Source organism: Panthera tigris, chromosome C1 (assembly GCF_018350195.1).
Source record: "Panthera tigris isolate Pti1 chromosome C1, P.tigris_Pti1_mat1.1, whole genome shotgun sequence".
Taxonomy (NCBI): Eukaryota; Metazoa; Chordata; class Mammalia; order Carnivora; family Felidae; genus Panthera; species Panthera tigris.
This window is the reverse complement of record NC_056667.1, coordinates 78,693,816-78,717,160: the sequence shown is the minus strand read 5'-3', so window position 1 is coordinate 78,717,160 and position 23,345 is coordinate 78,693,816. Positions and strand designations below refer to the sequence as shown.

At 38.4% G+C, this 23,345-nt stretch overlaps 1 protein-coding gene and 1 pseudogene across 3 annotated transcripts in view; one reads left to right on the top strand and one right to left on the bottom strand.

Annotated features, from left to right (window-relative positions):
• The window catches only part of FNBP1L (formin binding protein 1 like), a 122,033-nt gene extending 115,168 nt beyond the window's left edge, over positions 1 to 6,865 (bottom strand). For 2 of the 3 annotated variants that reach the window (XM_042997917.1, XM_042997918.1), the window contains exon 1: positions 6,446 to 6,861. In XM_042997917.1, the coding sequence (XP_042853851.1) occupies positions 6,446 to 6,469 (24 nt within the window). In that variant the 5' untranslated portion in view covers positions 6,470 to 6,861. Of the gene's footprint in view, positions 1 to 6,445 lie in introns of all 3 variants that reach the window. The other variant, XM_042997920.1, reaches the window with a different exon arrangement.
• Positions 6,866 to 7,308: 443 nt separating this feature from the next.
• The window catches only part of LOC102961145, a 34,751-nt pseudogene continuing 18,714 nt past the window's right edge, over positions 7,309 to 23,345 (top strand).

Sequence of the window (23,345 nt, the reverse complement as noted above, 5' to 3'; positions counted from 1 at the left end):
GAGGGATTCCTCCTCCTGCCACCAAAGGCTTCGGAAGGAAGAAATAATCCCTTCTACTAACACAAACTAAAACTTCCTTCTGTGGATTTTTAAATAGTTTAAAGGTTGAGTTAATTAATGCTAATAAATAACTTCTTTCTCACTCACTCCATGAATCTGAATCCAGCATTTAGACACACCTACCTCTCAGCCTGGTCCCAATCTACCCTGCATCACTACTTCCAGGCATCCTAGAATTCAAATTCAAGCCAAACCTAACCATTACATTCAGGTCAATCCAGCAAACACTTACTAAAGATCCTAGTAGTGTCAGGCTCTATGCCAGGCAGTGTGCTGATGATAGGGGAGAATACAGCAATGAATCAGACAATGATTAGGCAATGATCTCTGCCCTCTAGGAACTTCTCAGGAATCTCCATATGCAAAACCTTCCTTATTCCAAACCCCATGCCAAATCTTTTTTGGTATGTCTGATATACATAGCCTAAACTAATACATGGAACAGTTTTTGCTTCCTATGAAACAAAACTTAGTATATAATCTTTTCCCACTAGTTTTTAATACAGTGCAGGTATGACTATGTTCCCCAAAACAGTATTTTTCTGTTTTGCTATTGAGCTAAAAATGTTTAAAGACTGAAGACTAATAAATAAAATAGCACTTGTAGGTGCCCTAATTATAAACCATTCATTACTATTCTCTTGTCCTATTTTCTGCCTGCAAACAGGAGCCGATACATAGGAAAAAGTAGGTAAAAATAGGTTTTTAAGGGTTCAGCCAAACCCACATTTATAGATTGGGGGAAGGAGAAAGAGAGTGAGTGTTCCAGAATAAAGGCAGGGAAGGGGAGTGGAACTGAGTGATTTAAGTAGCAAATGCAGAGGAGAGAGATTGGTTAGAGGCAGTTCTCCAGCTTCCACCTTATTAGGACAGAATGGTGGCATAAATAGGTGACTTGATTAACTCTCAGCCTCCTTAACTAAGAACAACAGTTGTAAGACAATGGTGAACACAACAAATTCTACCAACAAGAGGGAATACAATGTAATAATATTTATGGGTGCCTGGGTAGCTCAGTTGGTTAAGCATCCCTCTTGATTTCAGCTCAGATCATGACCCAAGGGTTATGGGATCAAGCCCTGCACTGGACTCTGCACTAAGGCTGGAGCCTACTTGGGATTTTCTCTCCTCTCTCTCCCTCTGCCTGTTTCTCAATCGTGCTCTCTTTAAAAAAAAAAAAAAAAAAAAAAAAAAAATTAAATATTTATACCATGACTATTTTCCCAAAGGTTTGAATGTACAAGAAAGAAGTATAACATAAGTAGTAATCCATAAGAAAGAGATTATCCAGAATGTGTACTCTGGAGAAAAGGAGGTTTAAGAGGAACTGATCAAAAGAAGACATTCTGGACAGTGATACCAACATAGAGGAGTGTTTGAGTTAGGAAAGAGTATCACCTCAAAAATGGCTCTAAGTTTCCTCACAGCAGGGCCAATGTTATAAACCTTTCTAAATTTCACCATTCACAGTGCTTCCCTATAATAGACACTCAATAATTTTTTTTTAAACTAAATTCCTACAGTAATTTCATGGTCTTTAAAAAAAGCAACACCATTCACATTAATTAATAAATTGTTTTCTTAAGGGCGCCTGGGTGGCTCAGTTGGCTGAGTGTCTGACTTCAGCTCAGGTCATGATCTCACAGTTCATGGGTACAGGCCCCACATCGGGCTCTGTGCTGAACACTCGCTCAGAGCCTGGAGCCTACTTCAGATTCTGTGTCTCCTCCTCTCTCTGCCCCTCCTCCACTCACACTCTGTCTTACTCTGTCTCTCAAAAATAAATAAATAAATGTAAAAAAAAAATTTTTTTTAATAGTTTTCTTTGTCAATCTCTACACAGGTGCACTGATTTTCTAAAAAATGTGAAGTAATCTTCAATATTACAAATATATTCGAAACATTATAGACTACAGTGGGACCAAACTGCTTTGTCCTAGGACAAACCCATTACTGTGGCCTAAGATTTCATCAGCTATTTTTACAGTCACATCACAAACCTATGAGTCAGGTAACGTCAGAAGAAATACCTTTAGGTCAGTTTTTCCCCAATATAAAAGTTTTTTACCCAAACACTAAAACTTAACTTCCTAATTTTGGATTCAATTTGTTTAGACATTCTTAAACTATTACCTAGACCATTTAAACCATCATCACCTACAAAGGCCTTCAGAACCATAAAGACTTCCTCCAGGATGCACTTTTTAATCAGTAATCAATACTCTGCATAACAGACTATTCATTCAATGAGGCAAAACATGCATGATCGCCTATAGGCATTGTTTCGGTCAGTGAAAACAAAGAAAGATTAATCCAGTTCTATACTCCAGGACTCAAAGTCTAGTACACTTGCAGTGTAGGTATTAAAATAGAAATGCTATGTAAATGCTATGTGGACAAAGATAAAGAAGCATTAAGGGTTAAGACTGGGAGTTATCCACTGAATCTATCATCCAATCCAAATTTTTCAATTTCTTCCAAAAAGAGCATGAGCTTTGTCAAAAGCATTTAGCTAATAATTTAATGAAAATAACAATGGTTTTTAAATTATACACTCTTGGGGTGCCTGGGTGGCTCAGTTGGTTGGGTGTCTGACTGTGGCTCAGGTCATGATCTCACAGCTGGTGAGTTCCATCCCCTCGTCGGGCTCTGTGCTGACAGCTCAGAGCCTGAAGCCTGCTTCAGATCTTGTGTCCCGCTCTCTCTGCCCCTCCCCCACTCATGCGCTGTCTCTCTCTCTCTGTCAAAAAGAAACGTTAAAAAATTTTTTTTTAATTATACACTCTTAAAGCTAAGGGCCAAAAATCACACAGACCAAGGAAACTAAGGCAGACACTCACAATCCATACACGGATTTTTTTCTGTTGAAATTTGCTCCTCAAAAAAAACAAGAGTATCTCCTAATAAATAAAATGTACTGACTAAACACAGGACTTGTCCAATCTCTAATTTTCTCAGTTTTAAAAAGGGCTAATAATTACAAAATCTGTGCTTTATGAAGTCACGAATTCATACTTGGATTCTTTTTGATCCAACCATTCTTCCTGTGATAAGAAAATCAACACAATAAACAACACTTAAGATGCCATCTTATAACTGGGCCACCTGGGTGGCTAAATTGGTTGAGTGTCCGACTCTTGATTTCAGCTCAGGTCATGCTCCCAGGGTCGTGGGATCAAGCCCCATGTCTGGCTCTGCACTGAGCATGGAGCCTACTTGGGATTCATTCTCCTCTCCTTTCATTCTCCTCTCCTCTCCTTTCATTCTCCTCTCCTCTCCTTTCATTCCCCTCCCCTCCCCTCCTCTCTCCCTTCCCTCCCTCTGCCCTTCTCCCCCACTCACGCTCTCTCCAGCTCATTAAAATTAAATTTTTTTTAAAAAGATGCTATCGGGGCGCCTGGGTGGCGCAGTCGGTTAAGCGTCCGACTTCAGCCAGGTCACGATCTCGCGGTCCGTGAGTTCGAGCCCCGCGTCAGGCTCTGGGCTGATGGCTCGGAGCCTGGAGCCTGTTTCCGATTCTGTGTCTCCCTCTCTCTCTGCCCCTCCCCCGTTCATGCTCTGTCTCTCTCTGTCCCAAAAATAAAAAAATAAAAAATGTTGAAAAAAAATTAAAAAAAATAAAAAGATGCTATCTTATAATTATGTTGCACCCTGAAGAAATGAAGATACTGTCATCTCTTTGCTTCATATTACCAAGAACAGAGAACCCAAAACTAAGTCTCTAGCATAAATTCAATGCTTACTTAAAATGCTCATTTGGAACACGTGGAATCCCTTGAAGCACAGCTCAAATCTATTACCAGTTAATTCATATCCGCTCACAACCAAACAACAAAGTCTGACGTAACCCACTTAGCCTATCATTTTTAGTTGTCCCCCAGAGTCAGTGTTAAAATGGTTCTCTATTATTTTATCCTCAAATTTAACATAAGACTTAAGCATTAAAATAGCAATGAAACTCCAATGAATAGAAGAAAAAAACTTAAGTTTTAGTGCATAACTGCATTCATCATTTTTTGGTAACAACATGCTCCCAATAATTAAACCTTTGGGATAGTAATGTAATCTTAAACATGAAATAATAGAACTGGTTTCTAAATTCAGAATTTCAAGAGAATTTCCCCAACCTCAAATTCCTCAACGACAAGAGCACAGTATAGGTGTTTGTTACAGTCCACTGGAAGCACAATATCCTTATTCAAAACAGAACAGTAAAAACAGGAAGTCCAGTCAAATTTTTCTAAGGTCTCTTCTGGGTGCTAACAATAGACCTCTACACCAACTTCTACTTTATCTAGAGTTCAAGCATCCAGATGATACTAGTTCATTCTATATCATTTGGTTTCTTATAAAGGTTTCCCTCAAATCCTAAAACCACTAAAAAGTTTAAAACACAGTGCATTAAATTTTAAGAGAAAACTTAATTTAATTTTTTTTTCATAATTTCCAAAAGGATACAAAATAATTTTTATAGTTAGAACAGAAATTCCCATCTCTTCTACAGTTTACCTTTCCAAACTGAGAAACTATTCAAAAGCTGAAAATAAATAATCAAAATACAGGAGATAGTGGGAGATTGCTAATCACTTTTGAATGCATTATATTCTTAAATTACAAATAAAAAAATTTTTAATCGCATTTTAATCTTGACTAAAATATTTGGTTTCTCCTTAAAACTTTTTCTACAGTATGATAAAGTGCTTTTTTAAATCTAAGAGTTAAATCTAAATACTATTACTCTACTCTTCCAGTGTATACTTTAAAAAAAGTCTGTGTACATTTTGGTTTCCTCTGAAACGTGGATTATTTACGTAAAAATAAAAATATTTTCTAATTATAAATATAAATACAACTATACCCATCTACTGTAATTGATAATGCACTACAGTCAATTATAAAATGTACAAAATCAAAGGGAAAAGGCCAATAACGCCTGAGAATCTAACGTGAAAGGTTAAATTTTACATAATTCATTTACTACATAATCCTTCCTAATGCTAGAACAGTCAATGCTATCTAAGAAATGAACGTCTGAGATATTTTCTTTTGGGTGGTGTGTTTACAGATTTGGGCAAACACTTGTCCTGAATGTAGCAGGAGATTCCTGGGCTGGCTAAGTGTTCCAACTAGATGAACTCTAAAGTCTCTTTCAGTTCTAAGATTCCCAGTCTGTGAAAAATAACCTAAGAAAGCATTTTGCCTTTCAATTAACCGATCTACCTTCATTCCCAGCCAAACTGCTCCTTTAAAGACAAAAAAGTTCTTCCCGCCCCTCTGCAGTGTTTTCACGAGATCCTCGTTAAACAAAAGGCACGGAAAATGTGCACAGGTGGGATAAAAAGGGGAGTGGCTTGAAGCCAGGCAGCTCTCAGGACAGCGCCCCCACGCCCCAGGTCCCTCGGCTGCACCTGAGAAATCACCGCCCTCCACACCTCCACCCTTCCGAAGCTACGTCGCGAGCGAATTCTCCGCTCTATTACAGCCCACCCGCACCTTGGTCAGTCATTGGGCATTGTCTGCAGCCTTTAGCGCCCAAGAAAGACAAGGAGGAAAGAAAGAAAAGGGGGAGAACGAGTGAGAATAAAGAACAGCGGAAAGGGAAGTAAAGCAATCGGGAAGCCCTACGCTCCTTTAGGCAAAATTGGCTTCCCCATCGACCCATCAATTTAATTCAGATCCAAAACCACCCTCCCAACCCAAGGTAGCAGCCGGGGATGGCCCAGCCCAAGTCCCCGAAGCTACGCGCGGGTCCGGGGCACACAGACTGGGAGAGGGAAATGGGCGTGTGGGCTGGGCCTGGCTGGCCGGAGGCCGGGCTCGGAACAAAGCCGCCAGGCTCCCCCTACCTGGGGCGAGGGCGGTGGGCGGCGCCTCGAGCCTCCCCGCACAGTCCCGGCCCGGCGACGCCCTCGCCCCGGGGACCCGTGCCCTGGCTGGGGGCCGCAGCGGGCCCCCTCCCCGTCAGAGAACAGCGCCCCTTCGGGACAATGGGCCCCCTCCCCCGCCTCCGGGCGAGGAGATACAAAGAGAGAAGAGCGCAGCCCGGCAAAGAGCCAGGCGTCGGAAAGTGAAGGCGGAGGAGAGACAGGGAAAGGGTGAGGATGGCGGCGGACGCGGGAGTCCGCGGGCCGCTCCCTCAGCCGTCCAAGGCGCTGCCTTCAGCTCCGCCGCGGCGGCAGAAGCGGGAGCGCAGACCAGCAGCCCCTCAACCCTGGCGGAGAGGAACAGGGATCTGCACACAAAGGAGAGGGACCCCCGCCATCCGCTAGCGCCTGGGGCAGGAAAGCCCGAAGAGCTCTGGCCGCCGACGGTCAGCTGCGCCTGACCAGCCCGCGCCCCTCGCGCGCTGTGGCGTCCGCGCGGGGAGCCCCTCTATCGGACTCACCCACAGCTCCGTGCCCCAGCTCATGGCGGAACTTGAGGCGACTCCAGCCGTCTGGCTGCTCTGCTCTCCGTCCGTCTGTCGGCTCTGCCCTTAGTCTGTCCGACTTCCCACTGGCTGGCCAACGGGCTTGCGGCTCCACGGCTCTGCCTCCGAAGGTGCCGCGACTGCCGGGCTCCCCAGTGAGTGAGAAAGACTAGACAGGAGAAGCCGCCGCCGCCGCCGCCGACGCCGCGTCCCCGCCTCCCGGAGCCGGCAGGGAGGGGGCCCGGGCCGAGGGGAGGCGGGACGCGGAAAGGGGAGGGGGCGGGGCGCGATGCACCCTGGGATCGCGGCGGACCCGCGCTCTCCTGGCCTTTGCCGGTAGAGTACCCTAGCAGAAGGGTCTCCAACCTGCCTGGCTCACTCGCTAGGTTTCTTCCTACCTGCCGCCTGGGGCTCAGACAGTACCACCCCCGCCGCCACTCTCATCTCTGCCTCCAAGATGGAAAGGGAGAGAAGGGAAACACTCCCACCTCCCTTCTCTCCCCTGAGACCCCTTAGATGAGGCAACTCCAGTCGCCCGCCCTTCCTGCTTGTCGTTCCTCCACCTGGGAGAAATCCTAACATAGAAACCTTTTAAAAATCCTTGGGTTTACATAGTCGGAGATTTGTATTTTACTTATTTTTTTTAAGTCTTGATTGGTAAAGGTGATCTTGAGAATCATCGAAATGTGTAGAGGTTGAAAGTCAAATGTGAATGCAACGTGCCCCGATTCTGTTTTTAATAAAACATTTTAATTTTATAACTTCTGCCAGGAAATCATAAGAAGAGGCAGATCTTTCAGCATACATTTTCATGTCTTGCCATAACAAGAGATAACGACATGGACCAATATGAGCCGAGTTATCACCTGCAGGAAATGAGAACCGAGCTAGACCCAGCTGAGGAATGGGCGCCTTGTCCGTGGGGGGTGGACGGGAACCAGGCTCCTCCTTGGTAGTGCAAAGAGCCTATTGGAACTTCAGATACCTCTCACTCAGAATATGGGAATCTTAGAGGCAGGTCCACCATTTCCTCTTTCCTCTGGGGATTACTTCCCGGCCTTTGTGAACAATCATTAACTGCAGTCATCCAGATTGGTGGGTACCATTAGATATCAAATTCACTTAGCAACTGCTAACATATGCTTTAGTATTAATTGCTTGTCTCCTAAACACACACACACACACACACACACACTTCAATCCAGTCACTAGTACAGTGCTCCTCAGTGTCATATGACAGCTGAGTGTCTTAAGTTATCCCAACCGGAGTGTCAACATTTGAAACTCCTCCCCTTAAACTGCCTGCTCAGGTGGCCCAGTCTCTTCCGCTTCAATCCTTGTCTCTGCCTAGCTGTGAAGCCTCTTGGACTTAAGGCAAATAACCTGTGCTTTCCTGACAGGCCACCATTCTTGCTGAATCCTTACCTCCCTTCTCCGAATCCAGCTTTAAGCGTACAAGTACTCTCTTGCAATGGCCAATTTTAAGTATCCCATGCAGTGAAAAGTCTGTGACGCACTGATTGAACACTTTCTCTTTCCAATATTTTTCTATACTGCCTGTATTTAAAATAGAATTCCTTCATTGTTACTTGTCTCACCTAATGCTGCTATCCATTTCCCCTCTCCCTCTAACTCCCTAGACATCATGAATGCATTTAGCAATTACAAGTAAGATTTATTAGTAGTAGAAAATATATTAAATGGTTGTCTCATTATTCAGAACCATTCCAATACTAAGGTTTACTGTATCTAGGTATTCTCATGAAAGTTAAGACATATGGAGCATAATTTAAGCCAAAATTGCATGTTTTTCCTTTAAAAGGTAAAATAATCTACCAATAACATTGAAGATCATCCTTAACCATACTGTTTACACAAGTCCCCAAATGAACATAAAGTCTTATCTCCTGCCTGAATATTTTTCTTCTCCCAAAGTTTCTGAATAGAACTCCACACTTAGAACAATTCATTTCTCTTCAAAAACTTAGATTTTTGACCAATAATTCAGGGAAAATTTCCACTATCCTACCTTACTATAAAATTTAAACATAATTCATATAACCAACTTAAATTGATCATCTCTTTTAAGTAACTGTAACTTACAAAATTTTATCATGATTTCAGAATTCACTATTCAACAGTCTTTAAGCAGAAATGATTAAAAAGTGAAAACTATCACAACAAAAGAATAAATGTTTTGTTATATTTTGTTATAAAAATAATAAAGATTAATCAGCTTCCAAAGTATTCCTTTTTATAACGAATCTCTAAAATAATGCAGGCACATTTCAGCTAACGAACATCCAGAGGTGTTTTACACACACATGCATAATCACACACACAAATATATATTATTGGCATGGCAGTTTATAAAAATGTTGATGTTTGACCTAATCAGAATCCACTGGGTGTTTAATTATTCATATATATAAGATTTATTCTTATGGACCCATAACAACGTGCTTTGTTAGCAATTCAAACACATCATTTTTATCTCTAAAAAAGGTAAAACATAACTTTTAGCATCTTGAAAGCAAAATCTCTTTAGTATAACAGTAGTCTACTATTATTTTACTTCAGATGCTACGCCCAAATCATATTTTGCATCATTAAGGGATACAAAACCCTGTCAAACCAGTTATTTTATACCTTTTTGCTGTTTGACCTATCTTGGCACCCCATTACCACAGAGCTTCTGTTTCATAATACAGATTGTATAATGTAATCAACAATAAGAAGGAATTGGGAAAATAATATTCTAGCTTTCTCCACATATTTTTACAATACAGCCACTCTACTGAGTAAACTTGAAAGAGGTCAAATTACACAGGCTCATTAGCAATTTTAAAAATTATTACATTGTATCTTTTTATTAATTATGGAAAATAATTTTTATTGAATCCATTTTCTCTTCAAGCATATGTTTGAACTCTGCTCTATGATAAACCATTGAAATGTTACATTTTCTTTTGTGTATTTTTATCTTGTATTAATTCAAATGTAAGTTCCTTTTATGGTTTCTTGGTTATAAACATAGCTAATGCCCTTTCCAGTTTCAAAATTTCCCTGCATGAATTCCCTTATTAAATTAGATTGTGAAAGATAATTGTTCACTGCTGCATTATTTACTAGTCCAAATGCATCAACCTCTAACCATACATCAATCTCTTGTCTTAAAGTTAAATTCTTGCAAAAGTTTATTCCAAGGGGTGCCTGGGTGGCTCAGTCAGTTAAGGGTCCAACTTTGGCTCAGGTCATGATCTCATAGCTGTGAGTTCAAGCCCCACCGTGAGCTCTGGGCTGACAGCTTGGAACCTGGAAACTTCTTCGGATTCTAGGTCTCCCTTTCTCGCTCTCTGCCCCTCCCCTGCTGGTTCTCTCTCTCATTCACTTGCTCTCTTGCTCTCGCTCTCTCTCCCAAAAATAATAAATGAATAAATTTAATTTTAAAAAAAGTTTATTCCACATATAAAATTAATAATGTCTCAAGCACTTTATTGGAAAGTGTTTTCAAAGAAAAAAATAAAACTTTGTATCAACACTTATAACATGGAAAGCTTTTCTTAGCATATATGTACCAATGTCCCATCTATAAAATGGTTACCAATCATATAGAATTTCCACTATTGAAAGGAAATCTCTAGCATGAACAATAGCAACTCCTTTCTTGTTATTTAAATAACTTAAGATTTCTGTCTTAAAACTATAGTGACAGTGTCCACAAATAGAATCATTATCTACATAGATAGGCCAGAACAATCAAACTGAAACTATTTTAGTTACAATATCAAGACAATGTACTTGGCACCTCCGTTTTAATGCTTCAAATGGAGACCACACCAGAAACCGGATCATACCAGAATACAGATATGCCAGCCGAATGAAGAATGGCACTGACTAGTTAATAGTCATCGCTGCTTTCTGAACTGCCAGTTTTCCTAACCAAGAGTTGGAAGGATTTCAAAACTTCAAGATAGTTTAAAGTGGCTCACTAAAGAAAAAGAAAAAACCACCTACTATTTTGTCTTTGGGGATTCTGCTCTCCAGTACTGAGTCTAGTTAAAGCATTTCATGTAATTGCTCCAATGAAATTTGGCAAAAAGAAAAAAAGTTAAAAAAAATTTTTGTGTAAATCAAATGGAATAGATTAATTTAAAGAGGTAACTCATATCCACTTCTCTATGATGATTGATTCTTTCCCACTGGTTATTATAGAACTGGGTGGATGTAAAAGCAATTAGGTATTTATTTAAATTCTTTTTAGAGTCAAGAGACCTAGTATAACAAAAGTTAGAAATTTCTTCAGGTGATTGTTCCACTTTCCCATACCCATTCAAAACTTCCATTAATTTAACTCTTAAAGCATTCATTTGTTTTTGTTTTTGTGTGGGGTTTTGCCTGTGTTGACAAATTTAAAAATACACACATCAATAGGGCGCCTGAGTGGCTCAGTCAGTTAAGTGTCCCACTTCTGCTCAGGTCATGATCTTGTGGTTCGTGAGTTCAAACCCCGCATCAGGCTCTGTGCTGACAGCTGGGATCCTGCAGCCTGCTTCGGATTCTGTGTCTCCCTCTCTCTGTCCCTTGCCCACTCACACACTGTCTCTCTCTTCTCAAAAGTAAATAAACATTAAAAAAAAAAATACACACATCAATTAACAAAAAGAACACCTAGTTCTCTATTTTCTTTTTATGAAATCCAATCCTTGCATCATATGCACTTATAGAAATAAAACCAGCTTTTACAAGCTCACAAAAACCGATTGTTACGTTTTCAGGACTTTTGCAAACAGACTGTTAAAAACATTAGCTTGGTACCAGTCATAGTGAAACTATTTACACCATGGAATTGGCAAATGCTACAAATCAAGGCTGTCTTTTCGTTTGAAAAACTAATCCTTAAACATCAGCGCACCATTGTTGAAATCCTATACAGATTAACATTGAAGGAAATGAAAATTTACCTTTAGCTATTAGGTGAGAACAATTCTGAAATGGAATGATAAAATTTAATTTCATTGACTCCATTCAGTTATATTTGGGATTCTCAGGATCTAACATTACCATTTTTGTTTCATTTCCTGTGTAACAGAATCATACCTAGTATGGTAATCCTTGTTTCTACTGTCTTCCTATTAGGATTCTAATGTTCGTAAGTCTTTGTCATTTGATATTTACTATAACATGTTATTGATTTACTTAAAAAGTCATAAGTAACAATTTCGCATCCTCCATGTCAGGATTTAATGCTACCTATGAGTCAATGCTTAATATCATTTTTGTTGATAATAAAGATGATTTAAAGGCTGATTCTCATCATCCTTGTCCAAATCCAATTAGCTAAAATTTTAGTGTTCGTTTTATGGACCAAAACAGCCTAGATTTTAGATATTTTAATTTCTTTGAAAGTAAGATAATCTATATGTAAACTCAATGTATTTTTACTTTTAACAACCATTGCATTGTAACAATACAGTTTTATCCTTTAAATAAAAGAGCAAGTTAAAGCCACTTATTTTGAAATAAGCCAGCAGATAAACACTTTCTGGTTAAACTATTAAAATCTGACTTTATCCTACAGAGCCTGGTCTTATAGTTATAATCTAGACCATCTCTAATACAGGGCATTCTAGAGAGAATTAGTTGGAATAGCTTCCAATAAATCAAAAATTTCTGGGACCACCTGGGTGGCTCAGTTGGTTAAGTATCTGACTCTTGATTTCAGCTCAGGTCATGACCTCACCATTTTTCAGATGGAGCCCCTCATTGGGCCCCACAGTGCTTGGGTTTCTCTCTCTCCTTCTGCCCCTACCCAGCTCATACTTTTTCTGTCTCTCTCAAAATAAACAAACATTTACAGAAAATTTTTTTCTGTAGGGTTGCCAGATTTAGCATACAAAAATATAGGAGTCCCAGTTAAATTTGAATTTCTGATACTGCCAATATTAAATGGGACATACTTAAACTAAAATATTATTTGTTGTCTATCTGAAATTTGAAATTTGAGTTTACCTGAACATCCTGTATTTTATCTAGCTAAGTGTTCAGGATAATCTTAGATTAAACACCTTAGGTAAGGAACTCTTAACCATGAATTTCAGTCATGGGTTTGAGGGAGTTGATGAACACCTGAAATTGGCTGTAAAAGATTTTTGATAGCTATGTCTGCAATATTTTCTGAGAACAGCTTGTATCTGTGGCTCTTAATGAAGAATTTGCGTCTTATAGAGTTTTGAAAAGTTGTGCCTGAGAAGGTTCAGAACAGTGGGTAGAAGATGCTATCACTTTTTGTTTAATAGAGGAAGTTTTTACTCTGAGTTTATATGCACAGAATACCTCTGAAAGGACAAACAAGAAACTGGAAGTAGGGGTTACCTCTGGAGGGGGGAAACAGTAGACTGGAGTGAGAAACCTCACTTTTCATTACCACTCTTTTGCACCATTTCCAATTTTATTTGGAAATAATTTTTATTACATTATTTTATTTTAATTTCATTACATTGCCCGTGTTTTACCTATTTAAAAAGAGTTTAGAATTAAAAAATAACAACAGTGCCTAGGCCTCACTCCAGGCCTATTAAGTCAGAATTTCTTCATTTCCAGTGGTTGGGCCATGATATTCGTATGTAGTTGTGTTTGCTATTTTTAAACTCCACAATGTATTTTGTTTTTTGTTTTTTTTTTTAATTTTTTTTTTCAACATTTTTAATTTATTTTTGGGACAGAGAGAGACAGAGCATGAACGGGGGAGGGGCAGAGAGAGAGGGAGACACAGAATCGGAAACAGGCTCCAGGCTCCGAGCCATCAGCCCAGAGCCTGACGCGGGGCTCGAACTCACGGACCGCGAGATCGTGACCTGGCTGAAGTCGGACGCTTAACCGACTGCGCCACCCAGGCGCCCCATAAACTCCACAATGTATTTTGATTATTCATCTAAATCACACACATACTGTTCTAGAGCATTTGCCAAAAAAACTATAAACACAAACACACACACTCCACACTCACATAAATACCATCCTTTGTATCTCCCAGGAAAGACTGAGAAAATGAATGACTCACTTCAAGCTACACTGGAGAGATTCTGTTTAGAATCTGATGGGGAGTGAGTCAAACCAGGCCACACTCAGGGGTGGGGAGGCAGGAAACCGCTCAACGTTTAAGATGAAGGCTCAGGAAAATGGATTCCTAATTAATGTTTCTGGCCCCTAGAGTACGAAATGGAGTAATTGAGCAGTTGCTTACACCTCTATTAAGTAACCTGCCTTTTTTGCACTTCTAATGGGGGAGGCCAGGAGTAGCAAGGACCTGCCACTCCTGGAAACTCTTCCTAGTGTTCTGGCATCATAGGAATTTGCCTAGCCTGGTTCAAGGAGACAGCCCCACCTATCCACAATTTATCTCATCCTACCCACTACCCAGCAAATGTCATTCCATGTTCACGGACTGACTACAATTCTTCGGGATTCAATCACTGTCCCCAGCTGAGTGTGCCAGAGCACTGAGTCATTCTCCTGAAGCCAACCTGAAGAAACAGTATCTCTTCTCCACCATTTCAGCAAAATTGGCAGCAAAGAATTTTTTCATAGGCAAATATATAATCTGAGGGGGAAAATTTTATTTCTCTTTTTTAGTGTTCTATTTCTGGTCTATTGTGTTCAGAGGAAAGGAATACCACAAATTACGTGGCTGTACCACAATTTAGGCAATGCATTTGATTTCATTCACAAAAACAACTCTAGCCATTGTTATGAACCCATATTGTAGAAAATAGTGTCTGGTGTCCTTCTATTGACAGCAGTCCTGGGGCTTCTTGGAGATCTTGAGCCTCCAAATTGGGTAATTTCTGAGGTCTTTATGGCCATTTCACTTATTCTTTGAAAGAGGGTGATTCAAAATTTTCCTTGATAGGGGTGCCTGGGTGGCTCAGTCGGTTGAGCATCCGACTTCAGCTCAGGTCACGATCTCGCGGTCCGTGAGTTCGAGCCCCGCGTCGGGCTCTGTGCTGACGGCTCAGAGCCTGGAGCCTGTTTCACATTCTGTGTCTCCCTCTCTCTCTGCCCCTCCCCTGTTCATGCTCTGTCTCTCTCTGTCTCAAAAATAAATAAACGTTAAAAAAAAAATTTTCCTTGATAATGCTAAATATTTTGTTGGTTAAAAGGACCCAGGTGGTCTTCTTAAAATCCTTAAATTGACATTTTTAATGAAAAGAAATAGTACAGAATTGTGAATTTTGTCAACACCCAAGAACCTTTACAATATGGACTCGAACTACCTTTCCACTCATCTCCTACCACTCTGCCATTACTCCTAAGCTCTAGCCATATCCAACTGCACTGAGTTCCACGACTGCTTGGGTACACTATCATGCCTCTGTGCATGTGTTCCTCTACATCTGGCTAACTCTTACACATTCTCAAGGACTCACCTTATATTCTGGGTCTGAGAAGCCTTGTGTGAATATTCCTTTCCCTCTTCTTTCCTCTCCTGACGTTGTACTTGGTATGTTCTATTGTTCCTGGTACCTACATCTAAACAGATAATTCAAATAGTCTTTTTATTTGTCTGTCTCCTTTGAGCTCAGGACTATTCTTGGCACAGAACAGGTACACAATTAATATTTAATAAATGAAAATCAAAGGTTCTCAAATAATAAGACAAAATTCCCTTTCTACATAGCTTTAAAGTTGACAATAGATGTACATAAGTCATATTTCTAAGATTGATTTTCAGATCCTTTTACATCAAATGCCTATATACCATTCTTATTTGCTTCCAAATTGCCAGTAAACTAGAATTAAAATGTGAATTAAAAGAAATCTTAAAATGAAAATTATTTATAAAATAATGTTTTCTTAATTGTACTCTTTTTTATATAGAAAAAGAATTGTCAGCAGCTAATTATTTTAGATTTGTAAAATGCACAGTTTTTGTACATTCTTTAAAATTAATAAATTCTCTTAAACTTGAAAGTTATTTAGAAATTGCACATAAAAATGGTATTAATTACTTGTTCAGAATATAAATTAAAAGAAACTCTTTAAAAATTAATAAAAAGAATTCAGAAAAACCAAAGCAACCATGACTGCCACTTTCCTGGCGAAAGATCAGTAGAGATGAGTTAAGTGCTTATCTTATTAAAGAGATAATAATCCACAAAAAAGGAAGCAAGCTTAATGGTGATTTTTTTGAAGTAGGGATAAACTGAATTCAGTTATGACTCCCAAACTTGTAATCTAAACATTTTATCTTTTTCTATTTGTTGTTTTCTTAAAGAATTATACCTGCAAGTATACAATATAATTAAACAACACATTTTAATGCATTTAAGCACAATAGATCATTTGGCAAGGCTTAGACAGAAATACAGCCAGATAAAGCCATATGTGAAAATATATAATCATAAACTTCAAGAAGCAGTAAACAACTTAATTTACATTCAAATATAAAAGTTATAAATTAACAGAAATAATTTTAGAATCCAACACCATTTGTTTGAAACCACACAATCAGATTTTTTAAATTACAAATCTTATTTTTTAAATTACAAATCTTATTTTCTAAATTTCTGGGGAGGATTCACGGTTGTTGCTATTGTTATTGTTATCTTTTACCAAGCCTACTATGAAGAGGTAAAAGAGGAAACACTTGATTTCATATTATCAGATTTGTTTTCTAACTGTTAAATGTGTTTATGTTTCCCTAGCTTGATGGTAACATCTTCTCAGGTTTGGATCAGATCAGTCACAAGGCAGATTAATACTGGCTTTGAGGTTGATTAATTGATTTTGAAGTGTCACCAGGATCATCCCTAAGCCTATATAATCTGCTTCACTTCAAGCAAATTGTTTATCTTTTAAATTCCCCCAAGAAAGGAGAGCTTTAAACTCCCAGAAAATGCAGTACCTTTTGGATAATGATGAAACCATCCCCTATTATAATCAAATGTGTTCAGGTTTTGTCAAAACATGCAAGCATCTGCATATTAAAGGATTCTAACGGGATTTTTTAATGACTTTTTTTTCCCAGAAAAACTCTATCAAATAATGAACTTAGCTCTACTTTAAACCATATAGCTTTAAAAAAACCTGAACATAAAAACACCCAGTTTGGCACTGAAGAGTAGGAAAGCTATAGCCTCTTTATCAAACAGTGCTCAATCAACTGGATACCCATATGGAAAAAATAAATCTTGACCACTGCCTCCTATAATACACAAAATTCAATCCCAGGTAGATTTTAGATCTAACTGAGAATTAATGTAGTGAAGCTTCTAGAACATATCATAAGAGATTATCTTCATGATGTGATATTAGCACAAGTGTATTAAACAGGATACAAAAAAGCACTAATTATAAAGGAAAAAAATTGGTAAATTGCCATTCATTAAAATTTATCAAAAAATGCTTTAGAGAGAATGAAAAAAGAAGCTCAGAATGGAGAATATATACACTAGCATTACATATATACCCAACATAGGACTCATATTGAGAATATGAAAAGAACTACAAAACAGTAAGATAAAGCACATGATAGAAAATTGGCAAAATACATGAATCAGCACTTCACCTACGAAAATATTCAGGGGCGCCTGTCTGGCTCAGTTGGTAGAGCATCTGACTCTTGATCTTGGGGTCATGAGTTCAAGCCGCCATGTTGGGGGTAGAGATTATTAAAAGCAAAAAAGAAAATATTCAAATGGTTTACAAACATTAAAAAGTGTTTAGTCTTATTAGATATCAGAGAAATGCACATTAAAACCAACAATGAAATATTACTACATGTCTGTCAAATAGTTAAAATTTGAAGAACTGACAATTCTAAGTGTTGGTGAAAACATGGAACAATGCAAATTCTCACACACTGGTGGAAATGTGAATTGCTACAGCTTTGAGAAATTATTTGACAATATCACGTACTGTATGACCCAAAAATTCTACTTCTAGTATATACTCAAAATGAATACATTCATATGTGCACCAAAAGGCATGTACAAGGATGTTCATAGCAGCAATTATTCAGTTAAATACTGGAAACACCCCAAATTTCCTTCAGTTGTAGAATGGAGAAATAGAGGTATATTCATGTAATAAAATATATTACCACAAAGAAAAAGAATTAAATATAACTACAAGCAAAAGTAACAAAAATATTAAGTAAAAGAAGCCAGACAAAAAGAATCCGTAATATATAATTACACTTATAAAATTTCTAACAACAGGAAAACCTAAATTATAACATTGGAAGTCAGGATAATGTTTATCTCTGGGGAGAAGAAAAGGGTGATGATTAAGAGGAAGTACAAGAGGGTCTTTTGAGATACTAATAATATTCTTTCACTTTAGATGGGTGATGCTTGTACAAGGTGTTTCTACTTTGTGATGATACTTCAAACTGGAGGTACTTAGATTTGTGTATTTGTATATGCTATGATTTAAGTTTTAGAAAGTTAATTTTTAAAAGAAAAAAGCTGATCTCTTAGGGGTACTTATTTACCTTTTTAAAAATATTTTATCGGGCACCTGGGTGGCTCAGTCGGTTGAGGTCCAACTTCGGTTCAGGTCATGATCTCATGGTCTGTGAGTTCGAGCCCCGCGTCGGTCTCTGTGCTGACAGCATAGAGCCTGGAGCCTGCTTCAAATTCCGCGTCTCCCTCTCTCTCTGACCCTCCCCTGTTCATGCTCTGTCTCTCTCTGTCTCAGAAATAAACATAAAAAAAATTTTTTTTTAAATATTTGATTGTATTTATTTGGGGGAGAGAGAGAGAGAGAGCACAAGCAGGAGAGACAGAATCTTAAGCAGGCTCCATACCCAGCACAGAGCCAGACACAGGGCTTGATCCTACAACCCTGGGATCATGACCTGAGCTAAAATCAAGAGTTGGTAGCTCAACCAATTGAGCCGCCCAGGCACCCCAGGGGTATTTATTTACCTTGTAAAATAATTCTGCTTTCCAAAAAAAATGTTGGACCATTTATAATGTCTTACAATTTTCATAGAACTTTTCAGAAATTTGTCCATTGAGTAACAGAAGTTACACTTAGGCAAATGATTAAACATAAGGTAGGGAGTTTAATCACTACATTAGTTTTGACTGCCATCTAATGGCGAGAATGCTGCATTATATAGAAGCAAATAGAACCTGTCCCTGCAGTGGGCAAAAGAACACGGACTTTGGCTACAGTTTGCAGGCCTGTTTTTCTGTAAATGTATTACTTGCAAGTATTAGACAAATATTTGGACACTATGTAAATATTAGGCATAATATTAGGACATGTAGACGTTAAGACATGATGTAAATATTAGACATTCACTTAAGACTATCAAATCTGGAATAAAACCAAATTTTCCATTTCTTTGTGTACGAATTTCATGACTCTTTTCCAATTTTTATTCTGCCTCCTGACCATAATTTACAGTCCTTACAGATTACAGCCCACTTAGCGTGGCAGGTATTAGGCAGCAACAATATATATTTCTGTTACCATGAAAATCCAAAAGGAGAAATAGACTTAATATGTGTAATTCAATTCTTGGAATATAAGCAGTGCTCGGTACAAAACATTGGATTAATGTACTGCTTAAAGCATTCTACTTGGAGCTTAGCTTTTCAGGGGGATTTTGAAAGCAAAGGCCTATGTGGCACATTGCTATCATCTGACCTAGAAGATACATATACTGTGATGAAATCTACCACTGAAAGAGAAAGGTAGAGAAGGCTTAGGTGAGAATTCTAGGTGAAAATAAGCACTTTTGAACCTCAAGTATTAACTAGATACTTTTGAAAGCAAAGAAGAATTTCCCTAGGTAGAATCTTTGGAAAGAAGCTTTAAGATAACTGGCACCCTTTGGTGGATTTCAATAATTTCCATGGAAACTGAAAAATAGAAATTGGAAAAGAGGAAGTTTTGGCTTTATTTCTTCTGTATATTGCTCCTCATCAAATCCAGTCTGATTACTAAGAAACCAAGGTGAACACAGGTCCACCTCCAGCAAAATGCCCAACACTTTATATTATGATTAATCCAGATAGAACTAATAAATTGGTTTTTTGTTTGCTTGTATGACAGTTTTATTGAGGTATAATTGACATATTATAAACTGCACATATTTAAAGGGATATATATATATATATATATATATATATATATATATATATATAGTAAAACCTTGGTTTGCAAGCATAATTTGTTCCAGAAACGTGCTTGTAATTCAAAGCACTTGTATATCAAAGTAAATTTCAAGAACCATTGGCTCAGTTGTGATCATGTGACGTTCAGTGTCATACTACTCGTATTGCAAGACATCGCTCATTTAACAAGTTAAAATTTATTAGAAATATTCGTTCGTCTTGAGAAACACTCACAGAACAAGTTACTTGCAATCCAAGGTTTTAATCTCAACAATCAAGATGATGAATATATTCATCACCCCCAAAAGTTCCCTCATGACCCTTTGTAACCCAAAACTTCTTCCCTCTAAACTGCTCTGTCCCTAGGCATCCATTGATTTGCTTCTTATCAGTATAGATTAATTTACATTTTCTAGAATTTTCTGTAAACAGAATCATGATGTATGTACTCTTCACCGCCATACTCCTTTTACTCTGCAATTATTTTGAATTCATCTATATTGTTGCTGTATAGGGGTGCCTGGGTGTCTGAGTAAGTTAAGCATCCGACTCTTGATTTTAGCTCAGTCATGATCTCATGGTTCTTGGGATTGAGCCACTGATAGCACAGAGTCTGCTTGAGATTCAGTCTCTCTCTCTCCCCCTTCCCCTCATCTCTATAAATAAATAAATAGGGTAGGGGTACCTGGGTGGCTCAGCCACTTAAGTGTCTGACTTCAACTCAGGTCATCATCTCACAGTCCATGGGTTCAAGCCCCATGTCGGGCTCTGTGCTGACAGCTCAAAGCCTGGAGCCTGCTTTGGATTCTGTGTCTCCCTCTCTCTCTGCCTCTCCCCAAATCGTGGTCTGTCTCTCTCTCTCTCTCAAAAAGTAAATAAACATTAAAAAAAATAAATAAACATTTTAATAGGAAAAAAGTTTATATTGTTGCTATTTAAATTGTTAATTCCTTTTTACTATGGAGTAGTGTCCCATTGTGTGGGTATACTACAATTTTTTTATCCATTCATTTGATCAATGTTTAATTTTTTTGTTTTACCAATAGACTAATTCTAAATATTACTAATAAAGCTGCTATGAACATTTGTGTAAAAGTATGTGTGTAAATATATGCTTTCATTTTTTTCTTTACAGTGAGTAACTAGAAGGGGTCAGCAGACTGAATGATGACCCACTGAAGATGTCCATGTCCTAATCCCCAGAACCTGTGAATATGTTACCTTATAGGGCAAAAGTTACTTTGCAGGTGTGATTAAGTTAAGGAACCCAAAATGGGGAGATTATCCTGATTATCCAAGTAAGCCCAGTGTAATCACAAACATCCTTACAAGAGGCAGGCAGCAGAGTTAGACAGAAGATGAGGTGATGATGGAGCAGAAGATAGAGAAATTAGAAGAGGCTATGCTGTTGGCTGCGAAGATGGGGAATGGGATCATGAGCCAAGGAATGCAGGCAGCCTCAAGAGCTAGATGGCAAAGAAACTAATTCTCCCCTGGAACTTCCAGAAGGAACCAGCCCTACCAACACCTTGAGTTATCCCAGACAGATTGACTTTGGGCTCCAAAGCTGTAAGATAATAAATATATGTAGTTTAAAGTCATGAAGTTTGTGATAATTTGTTATAGCAGCAATAGAAATAATGCAATAGAATGTAATTGCTAAGTCATATAATAGGTCTATGTTAAACTTTTCAAGAAATTCCCAATTGTTTTCAAAAGTGATTGTACCATTTTAAGTTCCCACTAGCAGAGAGTTCCAGGTGCTTCACATGTTCACTGGTACTTAGTATTATCATTCTTTCCAATATAACATTCTAGAGGGTATATGGTGTTACCTCATTGCATTTCAAATTTGCATTTCCCTGATGAACAGCGATGTCGAGCATTACGTCATGTCCTTATTTCCCAATCATATACCTTCTTTGGTGAAGTAACTATTTAAATCTCTCTTGGGGTGCCTCGGTGGCTCAGTCAGTTAAGCGTCCGACTTTGGCTCAGGTTATGATCTCATGGTCCATGAGTTCGAGCCCCACATCGGGCTCTGTGCTGACAGCTCAAAGGCTGGAATCTGCTTCAGATTCTGTGTCTCCCTCTCTCTCTGCTCCTCTCCTGCTCCCACTCTGTCTCTCTCTGTCTCTCAAAAATGAATAAATGTAAAAAAATTTTTTTATCTCTCTTGCCTATTTAAAAAAAATTGGTTTATCCTCTTCTTTTTTTTGTAAGTAGACTTCATGCCCAGCATAGATCACAACCCTGTGATCAAGACCTGAGCTGAGATCAAGAGTCATTGCTTAACCAACTGAGCCACCCAGGCGCCCCCTGTTTATCTTCTTCTTACTGAGTTGTATGAGTTCTTTATGTATATTTTTAAAGTAATTAATTTTTTAATTTTTTAATTTACATCAAGTTACTTAGCATATAGTGCAATAATGATTTCAGGAATAGATTCCAGTGATTCATCCCCTATGTGTAATACCCAGTGCTCATCCCAACAAGTGTCTTCTTTAATGCCCCTTACCCATTAAGCCCATCCCCCCACCAAAAACCCCTCCCACAACCCTCAGTTTGTTCTCTGTATTGAAAAGTCTCTTGTGTTTTGTCCCTCTCCCTGTTTTTATATTATTTTTGCTTCCCTTCCCTTATGTTCATCTGTTTGTATCTTAAGAGTTCTTTATATATTTCAAATACCAACTCTTTATTGGATATATGTTTTGTGAAATTTTTCCAAGCCCATAAGAGTGTATCTTGAAGAGCAAAAGTTTTTAATTTTTATAAAGTCCAGTTTGTTGTTTGTGGTAAGCAGCTTCTAAAATGTCTTCCAATGATCCCCACTTTCTGGTATTTGTGCCCTTGTGTAATCCTCTCCCCTTGAGTGTGAGCTGGACCTAATGATTTATTTCTAATGAAAAGTTTATGGGGAAAGTGATGGAATGTCACTTCTAAGAGTCTGCTACAAAAGCCTGTGACTTCCTTCTTGTTTGTAGCCTTTCTCTGCATTTTTCTTTCATTCTTCCCCTGATGAAGCAGGCTGCTCTGTTGTGAGCTACCCTATTGAGAAGCCCATGTGGCCTGAGGTTGGCCTCTGGCTAATAACCAGCAAGGAAATAAGACTTTCTCAACAACCCTTGAGAAACTGAATCCTGCCAATAACCATATGAGTGAGCTTGAAAGTGAACCCTTGCCCAGATGGTCCTTCAGATGAGACCACAGCCACACTGACAGCTTCATTACAAGCTTATGAGAGACTCTGAAGCAGAAGGCCTAGCTAAATCATGCCCAGATTCCTGACACACAAAAGTTATAATGTATATTGTTTTAAGTCAGTAAGATTGGAGGTAATTTTTACATGACAGTAAAGAATCAATACAGTAGACATTTTAAATGATTTTTTGTGTCCTATTTAAGAAATCTTTGCCACCCCCCCCCCCGCCAAAATATATCTTTCCCAAACCCAAAGACATGAAGATTTTCTCCTATGTTTGTTTTTAGAAATTTTAAAGTGTTAGCTTTTATGTTTAAGAGTATGGTCCATTTTGAATTAATTTTTGTATATAGTGTATACACAATGTGAAATAACAGTGTATAGCATGTGTATAGTGTGAGGCTCATTTTGTCACATATGGCTATCCAATTGTTTCAGCATCATTTGTTTGAAAGATTACCCTTTCTCCAGTAAATTACATTAATTCTTTGTAAAAATGAATTGACCATGTTAAGTGTGAATCTAGTTACAAACTCTCTGT